This window comes from Trematomus bernacchii, unplaced genomic scaffold (assembly GCF_902827165.1).
Source record: "Trematomus bernacchii unplaced genomic scaffold, fTreBer1.1, whole genome shotgun sequence".
In the NCBI taxonomy this organism is placed as follows: Eukaryota; Metazoa; Chordata; class Actinopteri; order Perciformes; family Nototheniidae; genus Trematomus; species Trematomus bernacchii.
In genome coordinates this window covers 165,234-187,536 of record NW_022987598.1, presented here as the reverse complement: position 1 = coordinate 187,536, position 22,303 = coordinate 165,234, and the positions used below count along the sequence as shown (strand labels likewise).

Below are 22,303 nucleotides of genomic sequence, written 5' to 3'. Positions count from 1 at the left end.
CAGAAGGATCGTAATGTCTTCATTCCTGATGCTGCTGCTCCACTTTCCAGGTGAGGATGCAGAGAACACACACTGTTTACGACTGTTAATGAAAGGTAGTGAGGGCGTCTTTCAATTGAAATCGATGTATCCTTGGGCAAGATGCTTAACCCCAAGTCGCTCCCAATGGGGAACGGTGTGAGAATGATACCTTCTGTCGTGGAGTTTGAATCAGTTTCTACATTTAATATCCACTTTCCTCTATCGGGGTTGTGGGTGATGACGCGCCTCTCTTTGCTTCCAAACTAACTTTGCGGAGATCGTTGTAGCGTTGAATCACATCAGATTTATTCTTTGATCATGGCGACATACAAACATGAAGACAAACTTCCTCGCTTCAAAGTAACTAAAAGTTCTCCGTATCAGAAAAGAACAAAAATAACCATCCTGATACTTCCTGCCAGAGAGAACCAAAGACTCATCTCTGCAGTGTGCAGAACATGAAGCTCAGTCAGATAAAACATCTTGGAGGGTTGAGTGCAGCGTCCTATAGTCAGGTCAGAGAGACTGCTCTAAGAATGGCACATCCAGAAGAGTCTGCAGTGTGAAGAGCATGAAACTATTACAAAACAACATGAACATTACACCGGCTAATATATGTGTTTGAAAGTAAGCCATTAAAGTGACTTTCATTAGACGCTCGTTGAGTTTATTAATGTTTCTGATGGTTATGTGGTCGGCATCAGAGGGTAAAACCTGCAGAGCTCTGCTGCTGCTGTTAACCACATCTTCACAGAGACGCTTCTTCAGTTCTTAGAAAAAGTAAAAACAAATCTTCAGAGATACAAAGAGGAACCACCATGTTGTTAACATGCATTAAAACCATCTTTACATGCTCAACTTCCTCTGTTGTGTTGCTGATGAAGAAGGCCTACAGTTACCTTCACTCTGAATAACCAAAGACAAGAAATGAATCAAACATAAAAGTCTGATGTTAAAAAAGTGTCTTACTCTTTTTATTACACAACAAAAACAAGAGAGATTAAATGCTGATATCACACATTAACCCAACGGCCATCAGAGGAGAGATGGATGAGGAAGTGACTCTTCATTTATCACAGGAAGTAGATGCTGAGTTCTTGTTAAAGAAGCAGCAGGTTAGAGACTCTGACAGTCGAGAGCCAGAGACCGAGAGAGAAGCACGATGTCTGAATTCAGAAGGATCATAATGTCTTCATTCCTGATGCTGCTGCTCCACTTTACAGGTGAGGATGCAGAGAACACACTTTAAATAAAACAGCTTTAATATCACTAACGGTACTTTACTACGTACTGTTCCTTTAACTGAGAATGATGAGTTGTGTTTGTAATGTGGTGACTTTAGTGAACTCTTAGAAACCAAAACTCTCACAGAGATACATTTTCAAACGTCTGTATCTGCTGTATAATGATCATCATGTTAACTGTTAACACTACAGTTGTATTCATATTTATTTCCGTCTTTGTTTTTTAAACAGCTGCAGATGTGAAAGATTACTTCCGTATTGTCAGAGTTGGACATAAAGTCACTTTGCCTTTTGACAATGTGATACATGATCAGGATAAGTGTGAGAGTACAACCTGGCTCTTCAGTGGTTTAAGAAGTTCAGAAGCAGAGACGCTGTTTGAAGGCGGACAGATTCAGAACGATGCCAAAGCTAAACGAGACAGACTGAGAGTTATTAAAAACTGTTCTCTGGTTATAAAGAAGGTCACAGAGGAGGATGCTGGGCTTTACTTCTGCAGACAGTTCAGATCAGGAGAACAACAAGGTCCAGGCTCTCGTGTTGCTCTGTCTGTTGTTACCTGTGAGTATTCACATCATAATGTTTTCAAACTGTCTGGTTAAAACTATATACTGAAACATTACAATAATTGTGATTACAGTGATGAAGTTAATGTTACTCTTGGTGTCTTTCTCTCACAATATCTCCATCTTCAGTGACTGAACATCAGGTCAATGATGAGGTGACGTTACGCTGCTCTGTGTTGACATATGCATCGTGTACACACAAAGGGAAGTGGCTTTTTAAGGGTCGAGATGTGGTTAAAGATCACAGAGAGATAAAGGCATCACAGTCTTCCTGCTCTGCCTCTGTGACATTTCTGACTTCTCATTTTAGTAACACACCAAGGTTTGAGTTGTTTAAATGTGAAGTAAGAGATGGTAACAACGTGCAGACCTTCAGCCCTCAGTCCTCAGGTGAGAACATGATGATCTGTTTAAGTTACTTCTTACTGTTGATGAAAATTATGTACATCGTTGTTATTTTATCGAAGTTTCAGAATAAATCGTTTTTTAAGTTGTGCTCATCTGCTCATGTAAAAAAAAAACAGCAACGACCACACCAAAAACAACAACAACAGCTAACATCAACATAAAAACAGGTAAGGTTAACTTTATTTACTTTTAAAGTGTTTTGATAGTTACAGAACCTCAGCTGTTTCTCTTCAGTCCTCAGGTGAGAATATGATGAGCTGTTTAAAATCATTCATCCTGATGTGAATAATTACAAGAAATGTTTGTTTATCTGAGGTTTTATTATTCTGTTATGATGACGATTATGTTTTGTTGTACTGTACAATATATGTTTTTTCAAACAGGACAAGACAACAAACCAGCAAATCCAGGTAGAGACTGAACAAAACAGAGAGAGATAAAATACATGTTGTTGATTCAGATGTTAAAGACAAAGAGATAAAAACCTCTGAGTATATGTAACTCTTCTAACTTCTCTCTTCCAGGTCGGTGGTGGTGGATCATCGTTGTGATAGTGGGTGTTGCAGCACTCACAATAATCACTGTGGCTGTCATCAGACGGAAGAGGACTCAAGGTGAGGACATTCACACATTATACGTTACAAACAAGAAGCTTTTGATAAACCTGGATTTTAACCCAACTCTAATTTATTTGTATTCTTTTGAAGGGAATGAAACGCAGACGGATGACAACGTGGTGAGATAAAACATATATAAATAAAATGTTTTAAAACTGAAAAATGTAACATTTATAAAATAGTGATTTCAATAATTAAGCAGGGTTTAAGGTTTTTGTTATTTACTATTCATGTTGTTAACTTAAAACGTCATAAACAAATCCACAAACAGTTGACAAAAGAAAGTAGAGTTGTGCAACACCAAGTTCAAAAGATTATAACCAGAAAAGACAAAGTGAATAAAGGCAGTATTTCTTATTATACTGTGCTTGATAATTAGCAGCTATTGTGTTTTTTTTCAAGGTGACATTAATAATAACTAATCATTATACATTTTATTTGTGGAGGCTGACCCTGAAGATGGTGTTTCCTACGCCTCCATCAGCTACACCAGGAAGAGCAGCAGGAAAGCCAGGGTGAGCTGTCTCATTGATTTCACTGGTGATGTGACTTTATTGTCTATTCTACTCTAAATGTGAGCATAACTCACCGAACATCATGCTGTATTAAAGAAGACTTGGAAACTGAGATTGAGAACATAAAATCAGCAGAGAAATGTTTATTGAGGATATAAATCAAGTGAGACGTGGGGTCATTTTCTCACAGACTTCTATACAATCAAGACTTTCAGAACTCCTTTATGCATAATCACTTTTCTTCCCCTGCAGGCTCACCTTCATGATGATGATGATGAAGATGATGCAGTGACCTACAGCACTGTGAGAGCTCCCTCCTCTTCCTCTGCTGCCTCCGTTGATCCCAGCCTCCTCTACGCCACCGTCAACAAACCAAGAAAGAAACCGATGTAATGTTTAAATCAATAGCAAGATCGCTTGGATCAAAGATTTAGAGTTCATAAACTAATAAATGATGAGTTTCAGGAACATTAACACAACTACCAGATATTTAGAGTGAATAAGGCGGACAGTATTTCCCCTTTGATATGAAAACATAGTAAGTAGGAAAAGTGAGTGAAGATTTTTAAACATTGGCTTACATAAAAATGCATATTTTAAGATTTTAAGAAAAAGGGTTTTTGTGCAGATTCACTTTAAAGGGCTTTTGGGAGGGTTTCCCGTTCCTGTAGTGTGATATAGGTTTTAGTGCATGGAAACGTCTGCAAAGGCTAAAATCCCCCAAAATCTACTCCCGGAACATAGTGACATCACTCTGTAACACTCTTCTATTGGCTAAGGGGCGGGACATCTCTAAGCGGTTGTCCAATCACAACAGAGCCGGCCAGCTAACCAATCAGAGCAGACTGGGCTCTGGTTTCAGGCAGAGAGTGAAAAGAGGTGCTGCACCCCTCCTCTTCCTCTTCTGCCTCCGCTGATCCCAGCCTCCTCTACGCCACGTCAACAAAGCAACAAAATAATGCAGTTGAATGCTGTATTTTAAACTATGGCACAATTGTTATAACCATATTACAAAGTCAAAGCGAGCAGAGTTACAATAAGATTTATATTGACCATGTTTTTGCTTTTTTTGGCTTAATTGCATCAAAGTGAGAGTACAGCAAAACATGTGAGTCCCTCTAGAGGTGGATCGTGAAAAAGGGGCAGACATGTTGGAGATTTACTGTATTCTTAATACTTACAGTGTGGGCATAATGAAGGTTTTGTAAAGTGGATTCTGGCTTTTTTATTACAGTCTTTTCTTTAATATAATTCAATGGAGTATTGCTTTTTCTTCAGTACATTTGACTGTTTTGTATTTTACTAAATAAAGTGATCTATTAGCCTTACAAGAGTGCAGATGTATTTATTTGTATGGTTTTTCCTAACATGACATTCTCTAAACATCAGGTGTGTTCTTAAAGTACACAGTTTCACTAGTGACTCCACTGATCAACAACACTGCCTTTTGTTATCACTGCATATTCATAATTTGAACATGAAAGCATATTGATAACCACCTCCTGCTGTTATATATACTAACTGTGTGTGCTGTGCTCTGCATGTGTGACCATTAAAGAGGATTTCATCACTCCGATTCTATATCTATGTAATATATATATTCTATATGACTACATGTACATCACTCTGCATTGTTCTGCTTTTTGCTCTAATCTTATCTGGTCAGCATCAGATGGTAAAACCTCCAGAGCTCTGCTGCTGCTGTTAACCACATTCTCACAGAAACACTTCTTCAGTTCTCAGAAGAGAAATGAAGAAGCAGCAGGAGAGGACTCTTTAAAGTAGAGACACTACATTCTGATATACACCTGAACATCAGCAGGAGAGAACTCTTTAAAGTAGAGACACTAAATACTGATATACACCTGAACATCAGCAGCAGAGGACTCTTTAAAGTAGAGACACTAAATACTGATATACACCTGAACATCAGCAGGAGAGAACTCTTTAAAGTAGAGACACTACATACTGATATACACCTGAACATCAGCAGCAGAGGACTCTTTAAAGTAGAGACACTAAATACTGATATACACCTGAACATCAGCAGGAGATAACTCTTTAAAGTAGAGACACTAAATACTGATATACACCTGAACATCAGCAGGAGAGGACTCTTTAAAGTAGAGACACTACATACTGATATACACCTGAACATCAGCAGGAGAGGACTCTTTAAAGTAGAGACACTACATACTGATATACACCTGAACATCAGCAGGAGAGGACTTTTTAAAGTAGAGACACTACATATTGATATACACCTGAACATCAGCAAGAGAGGACTCTTTAAAGTAAAGACACTACATACTAATATACACCTGAACATCAGCAGGAGAGGACTCTTTAAAGTAGAGACACTACATACTGATATACACCTGAACATCAGCAGGAGAGGACTCTTTAAAGTAGAGACACTACATTCTGATATACACCTGAACATCAGCAGGAGAGGACTCTTTAAAGTAGAGACACTACATACTGATATACACCTAAACATCAGCAGGAGAGGACTCTTTAAAGTAGAGACACTACATACTGATATACACCTGAACATCAGCAGGAGAGGACTCTTTAAAGTAGAGACACTACATACTGGTATACACCTGAACATCAGCAGGAGAGGACTCTTTAAAGTAGAGACACTACATACTGGTGGTTGCACTCAAAGGGCCGGTTGTAACTTTCAATCTCAATCTTTCCTTATTCATATAGCACATTTAAAACAACCTCAGTTGACCAAAGTGCTGTACAGGGAACAAATATAAAATAACACAATAGGAGTAAAATAATAAAACAATAATACAAAATAAGATAAAAAGCACAATAACTAGAAACATATAAAAACACATACAAATGTTATGTTCAACTAGTATTAAAAGCCAGTTCAAAACTTTTAGACTATATATAAATACACATATAAATATATTATATATATAAAATAATGTATTATATTACATTATTGCCTCTGCATTGGATTATTATTGGACAGGGTAATAACTTCACCATTAACTACGTCTGAAAAGCAGAAGTCTAGGGCAAAAAATTGCAAATCTCTTCAGTGTGCACATCACAAAATGAAATGCATTGTGGGACATGTAGTTTGTGGACAACGGGCTTCTGTAAAGCGACATTCAACGTATAATAAACATATTATATTCTTTGCAAGCTCTTACGGGCCAGATAACATATAGTCGTGGGCCACATTTGGCCCCCGGGCCTTTAGTTTGACACCGCTACTCTAGGGTGACAAGTGCATGCTGTATTTTTCAATAAGATAAACAGATTCAGCAAAGATGGAAACAGTGGCAAATCTTTTCCACATACTGCATTTGGTGTTGAGCCACACAGGGCCTGGGAATGCAGTCATCTTAAAATAAACATCCAGATTGTGTCTCAATGTAAGTTTGGCTCGGTCCTCCACAGTGACTGGATATTAGCTCAAACTGATCCGTCTCATATCGGCCTGAATTATTCCTCTGTTGCCCAACTGAATACGTGTCTGAGGTTTTTATATATGGTGTCATACCTTCAGAACTACTGGTGTTAACCTCATTTTCATCTAAACACTTCTCCTTCAGTTCTCAGTAGAAAAACACTGGAGGTGAAATGAGGAACCAGAAAACATCTTCCCACGTTCAACTTCCCCTCTTCTGTCGATTATCTGCTGTTATCATCGGTACTGAGTTCTTGTTAAAGAAGCAGCCGGTGAGAGACTCTGACAGTCGAGAGCCAGAGACCGAGAGAGAAGCACGATGTCTGAATTCAGAAGGATCATGATGTCTTCATTCCTGATGCTGCTGCTCCACTTTACAGGTGAGGATGCAGAGAACACACACTGTTCACGACTGTTAATGAAAGGTAGTGAGGCCGTCTTGCAATTGAAATCGATGTATCCTTGGGCAAGATGCTTAACCCCAAGTCTCTCCCAATGGGGAACGGTGTGTGGATGATACCTTCTGTCGTGGAGTTTGAATCAGTTTCTACATTTAATATCCACTTTCCTCTATCGGGGTTGTGGGTGATGACGCGCCTCTCTTTGCTTCCAAACTAACTTTTTGGAGATCGTTGTGGCGTTGAATCACATCAGGTTTATTCATTGATCAAGGCGACATACAAACATGAAGACAAACTTCCTCACTTCAAAGTAACTAAAAGTTCTCCGTATCAAAAAAGAACAAAAAGAACAAAAAGAACACGGTCAAAAGACTCTACCGCTTCCTGTTTAATCACACCCTCAGCTGTGAACTAATGTCATGCCATATATAGAAATAAAGACATGCACGTCATACCTGACAGCGCACATCTGACAGCAAATAAGTGAGACTTAAACTAACATCTTTTAAAGCGTAGTGTGACTCACAAAAATAGATAGTTAAGAGTTTCCTCTAAAGCCTTTTAGTAAGCGCTTTATAAATACAGTCCATTTAACATTTACCAATTACATTAAATAAAACAGCTTTAATATCACTAACGGTACTTTACTACGTACTGTTCCTTTAACTGAGAATGATGAGTTGTGTTTGTAACGTGGTGACTTTAGTGAACTCTTGGTCACTAAAACCCACATAGCAATACTCTTTAAAGTGATCGTCACACTCACTATGAACACTTCAGTTAGTTATGTGGATCTGTAATTAACTCTGGTTTGAATGTGTCGTTAAATGATTCATTAAACAGATCAACCAGAACTCTAACTCTTTACCTTTTTATATAATACATCATTATTCTGTCAGCATTTATGACATCTATATTTCTTTCTGCTTTTTTCCCCCAACAGCTGCATATGTGAAAGGTTACTTCCCCTTTGTCAGAGCTGGAGATGAAGTCACTTTGCCTTTTGACAATGTGATAGATGATCAGGATGAGTGTGAGAGTACTACATGGCTCTTCAGTGATTCAAGAGGTTCAGCAGCAGTGTGGCTGTTTGAATACGGACGGATTAAAGAAGACAAAGCTAAATCAGACAGACTGAGAGTTACAGAGAAATGTTCTCTGGTTATAAAGAAGGTCACAGAGGAGGATGTTGGTAGTTACACCTGCAGACAGTACAATAAAGTAAAGCAACAACAAGGTCAAGACTCTCATGTTTATCTGTCTGTTGTTACCAGTGAGTATTTACATCATAATGTTTTCAAACTGTCTCTAAACTGAAACATTCCAATAATGATGATGATTACAGTGATGAAGTACATTTAAATGTTGTTACATATTGTGGTTGTCTTTTCTCTCACAATATCTCCATCTTGTTTATTTTATGGAATTTTAAAATTGAATAGTTTGTTAAGTTTTGTTCATCTGTTTAGTTGAGGACAAAAAACCAACAACAAAAACAACAGCAACAACAACAACAACAACAAAAACAACACCAACAACAAAAACAACAACAACAACAACTAAAAACAACATAAACTCAGGTAAGGTGTAAAGTGTTTGATGGTCACAGAACCTCAGCTGTTTCTCTTCAGTCCTCAGGTGAGAACATGATGAGCTGTTTAAAATCATTCATCCTGATGCGTCACATCTTTAAGTCGTGATGTGAGATGTTTACATTTGTTTTTATAACTGAACAGTATGTTGTTATTTTATTCATTAAGGTGAGGATACAGGGAAGGTGACTACAATATCACCAACATGGACAACAGTGAACATGAGAGCAGCCGGAGAGACGACCAACACTACATCTGAAAACAATAAAACAGAACAAGAGGACAACAATAAAGGTAGAGAGAGAACAGAACAGATACATTTAAATTTAGAAAAGACATGTTGTTGATTCAGAGTTTAAAGACAAAGAGATCAAAACCTCTGAGTCTATGTAACTCTTCTAACTTCTCTCTTCCAGGTTGGTGGTGGTGGATCATCGTTGTGATAGTGGGTGTTGCAGCACTCACAATAATCACTGTGGCTGTCATCAGACGGAAGAGGACTCAAGGTGAGGACATTCACACATTATACTTTACAAACAACAAGCTTTTGATGAACATGTTTTTTAACCCAAGTCTAATTTATTTTGTATTCTTTTGAAGGGAATGAAACGCAGACGGATGACAACGTGGTGAGATAAAACATATATAAATAAAATGTTTTAAAACTGAAAAATGTAATATTTATAAAATAATGATTTCATAAATGTAGCAGGGTTTAAGGTTTTTGTTATTCACTTTTCATGTTGTGGTTAACCTAAAACTTCATAAAAAAATCAACAAACAGTTATGACTGTAGGTAGTCGAAGAAGATGGACCTCCATGCACATGCTTCTTATGGTACATACAAATACACACAGTAATGTTTTGCACATGCATTGAGAGGTCCAGAGTGGAGCGGCAGCCAGTCTAGCCAGGAGCAGTTGGGGGTTAGGTGGCTTGCTCAAGGGCACCTCGGCAGTGGCCCAGGAGGTGAACAGATACCAGTCCACACTCCGTATTTTTTTGGTCCGACCGGGATGTGAACCGGCGGCCTTTCGGCCCAAAGTCCAAGTCCACTGCCGCCCGGGTGTTGTACTGTACGTTGCGTCAAAAGACAAAGTGAATTAAAGGCAGTATTTCTTATTGTACTGTGCTTCTTATTTAGCAGCTCTTGTGTTATAGGTGACATTCATAATAACTACTCATAATACATTTTATTTGTGTAGGCTGACCCTGAAGATGGTGTTTCCTACGCCTCCATCAGCTCAAGGTTCAAGGTTCTTTATTGTCAATCTGACATAGCTACAGAGTAATTATGCAGTTGAAAATCTTATGTCACAGGCTTCTCCAACAATGCAACATAATAACATAACATAATAACAATAAGAGCATGAGCAATACAAAATAATAATAGTTATAAAAATGAAATAAAGTTATGATGTGGAATAGTGCAGTATGAGTCTATATACAAGTTATTGGAATGATATATATATATTAGGTATTAGATACATACTACTGAGTAGCAGTTGAATGTTTGAAGTTGTTTCAACAGTTCAATTTTTTAACAGTCTCACTGCCCGCGGGAAGAAACTGTCTCCGAATCTTCTTGTCCTTGCCAGGATGCTGCGGTAACGTCTGCCAGACGGCAACAGAAAGAACAGTTTGTGGCTGGGGTGATGGGGGTCTTTGATAATCCGTAGTGATTTCTTCCTGAGCCGCTGGGAGTAAAGGTCCTCCATGGATGGCAGCTCCGTCCTGGTGATGTGCTGTGCAGTTTTCACCACCCTCTGTAAAGCCTTACGATCGAGGTCGGTGCAGCTGCCGTACCAGGCCGTCATGCTGCCAGTGAGGATACTCTCTATCGTGCACCTGTAGAAGTTGCAGAGTATCCTGGAATCCATTTTGAACCTCCTCAACCTGCGGAGGAAGAAGAGCCGCTGTCGAGCTTTCTTGGTGATGGTGGTGGTGTGAAGAGACCATGTCAGGTCCTCAGTGATGTGGACCCCAAGGAACCTGAAGCTTTTGACTCTCTCCACCGTAGTCCCATTGATGGCGATGGGGGCGTGTCCCTCTCCCTGCTGCTTCCTGTAATCCACAATCAGCTCCTTTGTTTTGCTGACGTTGAGATGGAGGTTGTTATCCTGGCACCAAGATGTCAGGTTTTCGACCTCCTCTCTGTACGCCGTCTCGTCATCGTCTGTGATCTGGCCGATGACGGTCGTGTCATCAGCAAACTTCACGATGGTGTTGGAGCTGTGTGTGGCCACGCAGTCGTGGGTGAACAGGGAGTAGAGGAGAGGGCTGAGCACGCAGCCTTGAGGGGCACCGGTGTTGAGAATCAGGGTGGAGGATGTGATATTTCCCACCCGCACTGCCTGGGGTCTGCCCGTCAGGAAGTTCAGGATCCAGTCACAGAGGGCGCTGTTGAGCCCGAGGTCTCTGAGCTTGATGGCCAGCTTGGAGGGCACAATGGTGTTGAATGCTGAACCAGGAAGAGCAGCAGGAAAGCCAGGGTGAGCTGTCTCATTGATTACACTGGTGATGTGACTTTATTGTCTATTCTACTCTGAATGTGACCGTAACTCACCGAACATCGTGCTGTATTAAAGAAGACTTGGAAACTGAGATTGAGAACAAAATATCTGCAGGAAAATGTTTATTGAGGATATAAATCAAGTGAGACGTAGGGTCATTTTCTCACAGACTTCTATACAATCAAGACTTTCAGAACTCCTTTATGCATAATCACTTTTCTTCCCCTGCAGGCTCACCTTCATGATGATGATGAAGAAGATGATGCAGTGACCTACAGCACTGTGAGAGCTCCCTCCTCTTCCTCTGCTGCCTCTGCTGATCCCAGCCTCCTCTACGCCACCGTCAACTAACCAAGAAAGAAACCGATGTAATGTTTAAAACAATAGCATGATCACTTGGATCAAAGATTTAGAGTTTAAGGGCACAGCTAGCAGAGTTTAATCAGATTTATATTAACCTTGTTTTTGCTTTTTTGGCTTAAATGCATCAAAGTGAGAGTACAGCAGCAGCTTTATGAAAACATGTGAGTCCCTCTAGAGGTGGATTGTGAAAAAGGTTCAGACATGTTGGAGATTTACTGTATTCTTAATACTTAGAGCATGGGCAAAATGTTTTTTTTTAATTAATTCTTGCTTGGTTTTATTAACCGTTGTTTAGTTATATCATTTAATGGAATATTGCATTTTCTTTAGTATATTTGATTGTGTTGTGTTTTACCAAATGAAGTTACCTAATAGCCTTACCAGACTGCAGATGTATTTCCTTGTAACACCTTTTCAGTTAAATATGTTTTGCTTTGTTTGGAGTTTTGTGTTGGAAATAAAAAACGTTCTCAGGTGAAAATAAACTCTTTTAAAGGTGTTCTTGTTCAGCTGTCTTTAGTTTCAAACACTTTTATTTTCTCACCAGTAGGAAGCAGCAGAGATCCTCCCAACATGTGGAGGTCTCTACTGTCCTCTCACACTGAGAAGCAGATCTCTGCAGACACAAACACAAACACTCTCTCATGTGTGAATAATGTGAGTATAGGTTGAGTTAGTGAACTGTGTGCTTCTGAAAGTGCTGCAGCAGAGGGAGCTTGTGCAATGACAGTTTACTTTGCTGTAAAACAAAGCATCTTTTTTGCATGATATACTTTCCAAGAAGCAAGCACATTTAGAAAATAAAATCATTATTAACTTATGCAATCGAAACTTTAGGAAAGAAAAGTTAAACAAATGTTCAAATTAATAGATTTGCATTCAAATATCTCAATGTGAAAAATAGTCCTGCTTTTTTTGTGGTGCAAATATCTCGTTTTTTGGTGGATTGTCATGTTTTCAGATTAGATTTAGAATGGGAAGTGAAAATGGAAGTAGTGAAAGCATGGAGAAATGAAAGAGGGAAGGAGAACATGGAGACATGGAGTGAAAATGTAGTGATATTTCATGTTTGTCTGCAAATAAACTAAGCCCCAGTGCACCAAAAGATGAGTTTCAGGAACATTAACGGTATGTCTACACAGCAGCGTTAAAAAAATCTTGAAACGCTTCTGCCCATTCACTTTGAATGGGGTGACGTCACTTTCCCTCACTTTTCGCCGAAATGGATTGTGGGCAGGCGAGCGGAGATTTTCAGGATTTTGAGGATTCAAAGTTGAACAATGTTCAACTTTTGAGGCTGAGGTGGAAGCGTCAGCCAATCAAATCCCGTGTACGCAAATCTGACAGTTCAAGCTCTAGCCAATCAAACGGCGTGTATGCTGGGAGAGACATACCGCAGGTCATTTCCTCATATTCCAAAAAATGGAGGAGAAATTAGCGGTAGGGAATCAATCACCCGGTGCTTTATGACCAGACCTACCGGGATATAAACCGGAGGAGCCAGGCATGGAGGGAGGTGGCAGAGACAGTGGTAGGTTTTCGCCTGTTTTGGGGAGTTTATATCCAGTTTACTTCGGGCTTTTTTGCTTCGTATGTCGCGGGCGGGAGATTCATGTGATTGGTTGTTCGCAAAAAATCCCCAAGCTTCAGATACGCCCACCTCCAAGATTTTTTTAACGCTGCTGTGTAGACGTACCGTTAGAGTGAATGAGGCGGACAGTATTTCCCCTTTGATATGAAAACATAGTAAGTAGGAAAAGAGAGTGACGTTTTTTTTTTTAAAACAAAGCTATTTCCTCCCCTTATTTGATACCGGATACATTGGCTTACATAAAAATGCATATTTAAAGATTTTAGAAAATAGGTTTTTGTGCAGATTCACTTTAAAGTGTGTCTTGGGGGGTTTCCCTTTCCTGTTGTGTGTTATATTGGTTTTAGTGCATGTTAACGGTCTACAAAGGCTAAAATCCCCGAAAATGTACTTCCGGAACAAACACTCTAAAAAGTCATTCAGGAGACCTTTTACCACCACTTAATTAAATGCATGGTTGCAAGATACAAATTTGAATTAATTGATTTAGATAAACATTTGAATAACATTAATTTATAAGTTGTGTTGACGTAATAATGTTGGTAATTACATCAATTTAATATTGTGTGTAATTTAAACTCGGATTTCTGCGTTAATTGACTTAAAACTAAATTCAAGTTGTAGTAAGTAATGCAATTGGCTTGATAACTTAATTTTTCTACACCTTGAGTTCAGAATTTCAAGTCCACTCCCACTTAACATGCCTGGACAAGTTCCGACAGTTAAGACAAATATAAATACTATACAAAGGACATTGTTAAGTTGAGTGTCATCTTTTGTCATTCAAATACAGTAGATAGCCTTGTAGTTGCACTGTATAGACAAATTGTTGTTTGACCAAAATGAGCAGCCTTTGAACTGTGGATAGTTCTGTGAGAGGGTACAAAGTAGTAGAGGCAGAGTTTATTTTCTGTGTTTCTTGCTCATTTCATGCAGTGTTTTATATCTATAAAAACAGGGAAGACCTGTTATGGTATGGTATTTGTATTGTACAAATACTTTGGTTACTATTGTGATTTTTTGTGTGGCTTCTGCTCTTCACTTAACCAGTTCAAATATTGTATGGAACCTGCAAAAAAGATGAGAAGGAAACTTGCACGGTTGTGATTATATCGCGATGACAAAATCTGTCGCATTTAAACACTAGGCAAAGTACTCAAAGCCACCTCTGTGTGTCTTCAGGACCACATTGCCATGATGACACACATGCAGACTCACAAGGTGAAAACAATACCAGCGTCGCTTTAGCAGCTGGTAATAATGGCTCTGAATTAGGGTGACAGTTTAAAAAGTATACAATTACCTAATTCATTATCTCTTATGCGCCAACCTATTATTTAATTTGCTTCAAAATGACACAAAAGAGTTCGAGGCAGGCCTTGATGGACAACTTGTGATGAATATCGCCATCATCAGTGACCGGTCCAACCTAGGATCTGACCATAAGATGGCAACCATCGTGGTCGAGGGAAACAAATGAATGAGCAAGCATTCTGCGTTAAATGTGTTCATACTGTTTAAAATAAAGTCGGCAGTGTAAACATCTTTGTTACATCTTTTGTCAAATGTATGTGTGTGATCTGCAGATTGGTGGCCATTGAACGTTTGTTACTGTAGTTTTACAAAAAGTTTACAGATTTTACATATTTGGCACTGGTTTTAAATATGCAAAGGCCTCTAACTTCGATGTGATGGCAGAATGTATTTGCTATATCCCCCTTTCATTTCCCATGTTTTTTTTTTTTCTCAAGATTTAAATGAAGCTCAACGCAAGTTCTTTCAGGAAGACTGGGTGTATATACATTCACTCCGCAGCTGCATATAATCAGCTCATCACGGGCGTTCTCTTTAACCTATTACATTTCACCTCATTCTCCAGCAGCCAATCACCGTGCTGCAGCCAAACTTTAAAATGGTTCTCCTCTCTCCTGCAGTCAGCTGTGATTTCAGGTTTTCATGCTGCCACCCGCCTCCTCCCCATCCGCCTCCTTTCATCCTATCCAGTGCCAGGAGAGCTAATCCAAGACCTCATCACATCCCCTCTTCATCCCATCTCCTCATCAAATCCAGATCTTCAGCATCATCACCAGTGTCTAGACCCCAGGGGGGGGGGTTCCCTATATGCTCACGGCTGCATTTCCCCCTTTAGATATACGATTTCAGGATCGGGGTCTAATCGCCAAAGACTTAACATTTGTCAATAAATGTTCTTTAAACAAAATGAAGTCTCTCCTGATTGAAATATCATGTGTTGAAATAAACAACTGCAGTTCAAAATAGAAGTGAAATACTTAAAAAAAATGTGTGGAATCAATTAATTTCTTAAAAGGCAAAAACATGAAAAAGCTAAAAAAAAAAACGATTGAATCAAATATATTTGGAGCAACTTCATTTATAAATGGTTGTCAACTTAAAAACTTGTGTTCACAATGATGGTAATTAAGTACATACAACTTGAAATTCCTTTTAAATCATGAGGTAAAACTAGTTGGAACAACTTAATCTTTTGAGTAATCAACTTCAAAACTTGTGTTTATGCTACCAATTATTAAGTAAGTTTTAATTAAAAACACCTCTGATTGTTGAGGAAAAGCCTTCTCCCCTAACTCAAATAAGTTTGTTGGTTTAACACAATTTCATTAGAAGTTGTCATAACTCAATAAACATTGATGCAAACTTTTGCGTTGATTTTCTTTGTTGAGGCAAAGCATTTGTTTTTAGAGTGTAGTGACATCACTATGTAACACTCTTCAATTGGCTAAGGGGCGGGACATCTCTAAGTGGTTGACCAATCACAACAAAGCCGGTCAGCTAACCAATCAGAGCAGACTGCACTCTGGTATCAGACAGAGGGTGAAAAGAGGTGCTGCAGCACAGACAGTATGAGAAAAATAAAGAGCTTTTTGAACATTAAAGCATGGAGACATGTCCCAGTAGAGACACTACATACTGATATACACCTGAACATCAGCAGGAGAGGACTCTTTAAAGTAGAGACACTACATACTGATATACACCTGAACATCAGCAGGAGAGGACTCTTTAAAGTAGAGACACTACATACTGATATACACCTGAACATCAGCAGGAGAGGACTCTTTAAAGTAGAGACACTACATACTGATATACACCTGAACATCAGCAGGAGAGGACTCTTTAAAGTAGAGACACTACATACTGATATACACCTGAACATCAGCAGGAGAGGACTCTTTAAAGTAGAGACACTACATACTGATATACACCTGAAAATGAGCAGGAGAGGACTCTTTAAAGTAGAGACACTACATACTGATATACACCTGAACATCAGCAGGAGAGGACTCTTTAAAGTAGAGACACTACATACTGATATACACCTGAACATCAGCAGGAGAGGACTCTTAAGTAGAGACACTACATACTGATATACACCTGAAAATGAGCAGGAGAGGACTCTTTAAAGTAGAGACACTACATACTGATATACACCTGAACATCAGCAGGAGAGGACTCTTTAAAGTAGAGACACTACATACTGATATACACCTGAACATCAGCAGGAGAGGACTCTTTAAAGTAGAGACACTACATACTGATATACACCTGAACATCAGCAGGAGAAGACTCTTTAAAGTAGAGACACTACATACTGATATACACCTGAACATCAGCAGGAGAGGACTCTTTAAAGTAGAGACACTACATACTGATATACACCTGAACATCAGCAGGAGAGGACTCTTTAAAGTAGAGACACTACATACTGATATACACCTGAACATCAGCAGGAGAAGACTCTTTAAAGTAGAGACACTACATACTGATATACACCTGAACATCAGCAGGAGAAGACTCTTTAAAGTAGAGACACTACATACTGATATACACCTGAACATCAGCAGGAGAAGACTCTTTAAAGTAGAGACACTACATACTGATATACACCTGAACATCAGCAGGAGAAGACTCTTTAAAGTAGAGACACTACATACTGATATACACCTGAACATCAGCAGGAGAGGACTCTTTAAAGTAGAGACACTACATACTGATATACACCTGAACATCAGCAGGAGAGGACTCTTTAAAGTAGAGATACTACATACTGATATACACCTGAACATCAGCAGGAGAGGACTCTTTAAAGTAGAGACACTACATACTGATATACACCTGAACATCAGCAGGAGAGGACTCTTTAAAGTAGAGATACTACATACTGATATACACCTGAACATCAGCAGGAGAGGACTCTTTAAAGTAGAGACACTACATACTGATATACACCTGAACATCAGCAGGAGAGGACTATTTAAAGTAGAGACACTACATACTGATATACACCTGAACATCAGCAGGAGAAGACTCTTTAAAGTAGAGACACTACATACTGATATACACCTGAACATCAGCAAGGGAGGACTCTTTAAAGTAGAGACACTACATGCTGATATACATCTGAACATCAGCAGGAGAAGACTCTTTAAAGTAGAGACACTACATACTGATATACACCTGAACATCAGCAGGAGAAGACTCTTTAAAGTAGAGACACTACATACTGATATACACCTGAACATCAGCAGGGGAGGACTCTTTAAAGTAGAGACACTACATACTGATATACACCTGAACATCAGCAGGGGAGGACTCTTTAAAGTAGATACACTACATACTGATATACACCTGAACATCAGCAGGAGAAGACTCTTTAAAGTAGAGACACTACATACTGATATACACCTGAACATCAGCAGGAGAAGACTCTTTAAAGTAGAGACACTACATACTGATATACACCTGAACATCAGCAGGAGAGGACTCTTTAAAGTAGAGACACTACATACTGATATACACCTGAACATCAGCAGGAGAAGACTCTTTAAAGTAGAGACACTACATACTGATATACACCTGAACATCAGCAGGAGAAGACTCTTTAAAGTAGAGACACTACATACTGATATACACCTGAACATCAGCAGGAGAGGACTCTTTAAAGTAGAGACACTACATACTGATATACACCTGAACATCAGCAGGAGAGGACTCTTTAAAGTAGAGATACTACATACTGATATACACCTGAACATCAGCAGGAGAGGACTCTTTAAAGTAGAGACACTACATACTGATATACACCTGAACATCAGCAGGAGAGGACTCTTTAAAGTGGAGACACTACATACTGATATACACCTGAACATCAGCAGGAGAGGACTCTTTAAAGTAGAGACACTACATACTGATATACACCTGAACATCAGCAGGAGAGGACTCTTTAAAGTAGAGACACTACATACTGATATACACCTGAACATCAGCAGGAGAAGACTCTTTAAAGTAGAGACACTACATACTGATATACACCTGAAAATGAGCTCTACAGGTGGATCGTGAAAAAGGGGCAGACATGTTGGAGATTTACTTTATTCTTAATACTTACATTATATGTAATGTCTTGTCTTTTATCTGGACCCTGAGATGATGGTTTTTCCTAATATGACTTTCTCTAAACATCAGATGTGTTCTTAAAGTACACAGTTTCACTAGTGACTCCACTGATCAACAACACTGTCTTTTGTTGTCACTGCATATTCATTTATATCTTAAGGTATATTGATATCCACCCCTGCTGGTTATTTTTAATGTTTTATATATATATATTCATTACTTTATGTGCATCACTCTGCATTGCTATGCTTTTTGCTCTTACCTTATCTGGTCAGCATCAGAGGGTAAAACCTCCAGAGCTCTGCTGCTGCTGTTAACCACATTCTCACAGAAACACTTCTCCTTCAGTTCTCAGAAGAGAAATACTGTAAAGAAGCAGCCGGTGAGAGACTCTGACAGTCGAGAGCCAGAGACCGAGAGAGAAGCACGATGTCTTCATTCCTGATGCTGCTGCTCCACTTTACAGGTGAGGATGCAGAAAACACACTTTAAATAAAACAGCTTTAATATCACTAACGGTACTTTACTACGTACTGTTCCTTTAACTGAGAATGATGAGTTGTGTTTGTAACGTGGTGACTTTAGTGAACTCTCAAAGAGATATATTTTAAACTTCTGTATCTAATGTATAATGATCATCATTCTGATTATAAACACTACAGTTGTATTCATGTTTATTTCCGGCTTTGTTTTTTTTAACAGCTGCAGATGTGAAATATTACTCCCGCATTGTCAGAGTTGGAGATGAAGTCACTTTGCCTTTTGAAAATGTGATAGATGATCAGGATAAGTGTGAGTATACTACCTGGTACTTCAGTGAATCAACATTAGTGCCGCTGTTTGAATACGGACAGATTCAGAACAATACCAAAGCTAAACGAGACAGACTGAGAGTTGAAAAAAACTGTTCTCTGGTTATAAAGAAGGTCACAGAGGAGGATGCTGGTTATTACACCTGCAGACAGTTCAGATCAGGAGAACAACAAGGTCCAGACTCTCGTGTTTATCTGTCTGTTGTTACCAGTGAGTATTTACATCATAATGTTTTCAAACTTTCGTGTTAAAACAATATACTGAAACATTATAATAATAATAATAATAATGATTACAGTGATGATCTTAATGTTACTCTTGTTGTCTTTCTCTCACAATATCTCCATCTTCAGTGACTGAACATCCGGACAATGATGAGGTGACGTTAAACTGCTCTGTGACGAGACGTGGAGAGTGTATACACACAGTGAAGTGGCTGCTTCAGGGTCGAGATGTGGATAAAGATCACAGAGAGATAAAGACATCACAGTCTCTCTGCTCTGCCTCTGTGACATTTCTGACTTCTCATTTTAGTTACACACCAAGGTCTGAGTTGTTTACTTGTGAAGTAACTGATGGTGCCAACGTGCAGACCTTCAGCCCTCAGTCCTCAGGTGAGAACATGATGATCTGTTTAAAATCATTCATCCTGATTCGTCACATCTTTATGTCGTGATGTGAGATGCTTATATTTGTTTTTATAACTGTACAGCATTTTGTTATTTTATTCATTAAGGTGAAGATGCAGGGAAGGTGACTGCAGTGTCAACAACATGGACAACAGTGAGAATCAGCACAACCAAAACTGCATCTGTAGACGACAAAAATCAAGGTAGTTACAGTAAGAAAAGACACTTAGCCGAAATACATGTTGTTGATTCAGAGTTTAAAGACAAAGAGATAGAAACCTCTGAGTATATGTAACTCTTGTAACTTCTCTCTTCCAGGTCGGTGGTGGTGGATCATCGTTGTGATCGTGGGTGTTGCAGCACTCACAATAATCACTGTGGCTGTCATCAGACGGAAGAGGACTCAAGGTGAGGACATTCACACATTATACTTTACAAACAACAAGCTTTTGATAAACATGGATTTTAACCCAAGTCTCATTTATTTGTTATTCCTTTTAGGGACTGAAACGCAGACGGATGACAACGTGGTGAGTTTAATCATTGATAAATAAAATCATTTAAAACTGAACAATTGAATATTTATAAAATAGTGATTTCAATAATGTAGCAGGGTTTAAGGTTTTTGTTATTCACTTTTCATGTTGTGGTTAACCTAAAACTTCATCAATCAACAAACAGTTATGACTGTAGACGAAGAAGATGGACCTCCATGCACATGCTTCTTATATGGTACATCCAAATACACACAGTAATGTTTTGCACATGCATTGAGAGGTCCAGAGTGGAGAGGCAGCCAGTCTAGCCAGGAGCAGTTGGGGGTTAGGTGGCTTGCTCAAGGGCACCTCGGCAGTGGCCCAGGAGGTGAACAGATACCAGTCCACACTCCGTATTTTCTTGGTCCGACCGGGATGTGAACCGGCGGCCTTTCGGCCCAAAGTCCAAGTCCCCCACTGCCGCCCGGGTGTTGTACTGTACGTTGCGTCAAAAGACAAAGTGAATTAAAGGCAGTATTTCTTATTGTACTGTGCTTCTTATTTAGCAGCTATTGTGTTATAGGTGACATTAATAATAACTTGTAATAATGCATTTTATTTGTGTAGGCTGACCCTGAAGACGGTGTTTCCTACGCCTCCATCAGCTACACCAGGAAGAGCAGCAGGAAAGCCAGGGTGAGCTGTCTCATTGATTTCACTGGTGATGTGACTTTATCGTCTATTCTACTCTAAATGTGAGCATAACTCACCGAACATCATACTGTATTAAAGAAGACTTGAAAACTGAGATTGAGAACATAAAATCTGCAGAGAAATGTTTATTGAGGATATAAATCAAGTGAGACGTAGGGTCATTTTCTCACAGACTTCTGTACAATCAAGACTTTCAGAACTCCTTTATGCATAATCACTTCTCTTCCCCTGCAGGCTCACCTTCATGATGATGATGAAGATGCAGTGACCTACAGCACTGTGGGAGCTCCCTCCTCTTCCTCTGCTGCCTCCGCTGATCCCAGCCTCCTCTACGCCACCGTCAACAAAGCAAGAAAGAAACCGATGTAATGTTTAAATCAATAGCATGATCTCTTCGATCAAAGATTCAGAGTTTAAGGGCACAGCTAGCAGAGTTTAATCAGATTTATATTAACCTTGTTTTTGCTTTTTTGGCTTAAATGCATCAAAGTGAGAGTACAGCAGCAGCTTTATGAAAACATGTGAGTCCCTCTAGAGGTGGATTGTGAAAAAGGTTCAGACATGTTGGAGATTTACTGTATTCTTAATACTTAGAGCATGGGCTAAATGATTTTTAAAAAATTAATTCTTGCTTGGTTTAATTAACCGTTGTTTAGTTATATCATTTAATGGAGTATTGCATTTTCTTTAGTATATTTGATTGTGTTGTATTTTACCTAATGAAGTTACCTAATAGCCTTACCAGACTGCAGATGTATTTCCATGTAACACCTTTAATGTGTTTTGCTTTGTTGAGTTTTTTGTGTTGGAAATAAAAACGTTCTCAGGTGAAAATAAACTCTTTTAAAGGAGTTCTTGTTCAGCTGTCTTTAGTTTCAAACACTTATATTTTCTCACCAGTAGGAAGCAGCAGAGATCCTCCCAACATGTGGAGGTCACCACTGTCCTCTCACACTGAGAAGCAGATC

General features: G+C 39.0%; 2 protein-coding genes and 2 long non-coding RNA genes across 6 annotated transcripts; all 4 read left to right on the top strand.

Annotated features, from left to right (window-relative positions):
* Window positions 1–1,100: 1,100 nt before the first annotated feature.
* Window positions 1,101–12,330, top strand: LOC117482515. 3 transcript variants are annotated; one of them, XM_034130620.1, is made up of 10 exons: window positions 1,101–1,244; window positions 1,497–1,826; window positions 1,961–2,221; window positions 2,356–2,406; window positions 2,623–2,649; window positions 2,764–2,853; window positions 2,947–2,975; window positions 3,303–3,371; window positions 3,624–3,760; window positions 12,227–12,330. In XM_034130620.1, exons 1-10 carry the CDS (start codon window positions 1,184–1,186, stop codon window positions 12,279–12,281), a joined length of 1,110 nt encoding a protein of 369 aa, XP_033986511.1. In that variant the 5' UTR covers window positions 1,101–1,183; the 3' UTR covers window positions 12,282–12,330. The 3 variants fall into 3 exon arrangements, with proteins under 3 accessions (XP_033986511.1, XP_033986510.1, XP_033986513.1); XM_034130619.1 differs by having other exon boundaries at window positions 12,224–12,330; XM_034130622.1 differs by lacking the exon at window positions 12,227–12,330 and adding an exon at window positions 11,721–11,928 and having other exon boundaries at window positions 3,624–3,799.
* LOC117482519 lies at window positions 8,753–10,045 on the top strand. Its single transcript, XR_004555892.1, has 4 exons — window positions 8,753–8,788; window positions 9,217–9,306; window positions 9,401–9,429; window positions 10,006–10,045. It is a non-coding gene; the product is annotated as an uncharacterized LOC117482519 (long non-coding RNA).
* Window positions 11,226–11,928, top strand: LOC117482521. The gene is made up of 2 exons (XR_004555894.1): window positions 11,226–11,292; window positions 11,545–11,928. It is a non-coding gene; the product is annotated as an uncharacterized LOC117482521 (long non-coding RNA).
* A 7,278-nt stretch (window positions 12,331–19,608) lies between the features above and the next one.
* Window positions 19,609–21,947, top strand: LOC117482524 (the record flags this gene model as incomplete). Its single annotated transcript, XM_034130632.1, has 7 exons — window positions 19,609–19,726; window positions 19,870–20,130; window positions 20,253–20,348; window positions 20,464–20,553; window positions 20,647–20,675; window positions 21,249–21,317; window positions 21,570–21,947. Coding segments are annotated over 7 exons (798 nt in total), but the record flags the coding sequence as incomplete, so codon positions are not given.
* Window positions 21,948–22,303: the final 356 nt, after the last annotated feature.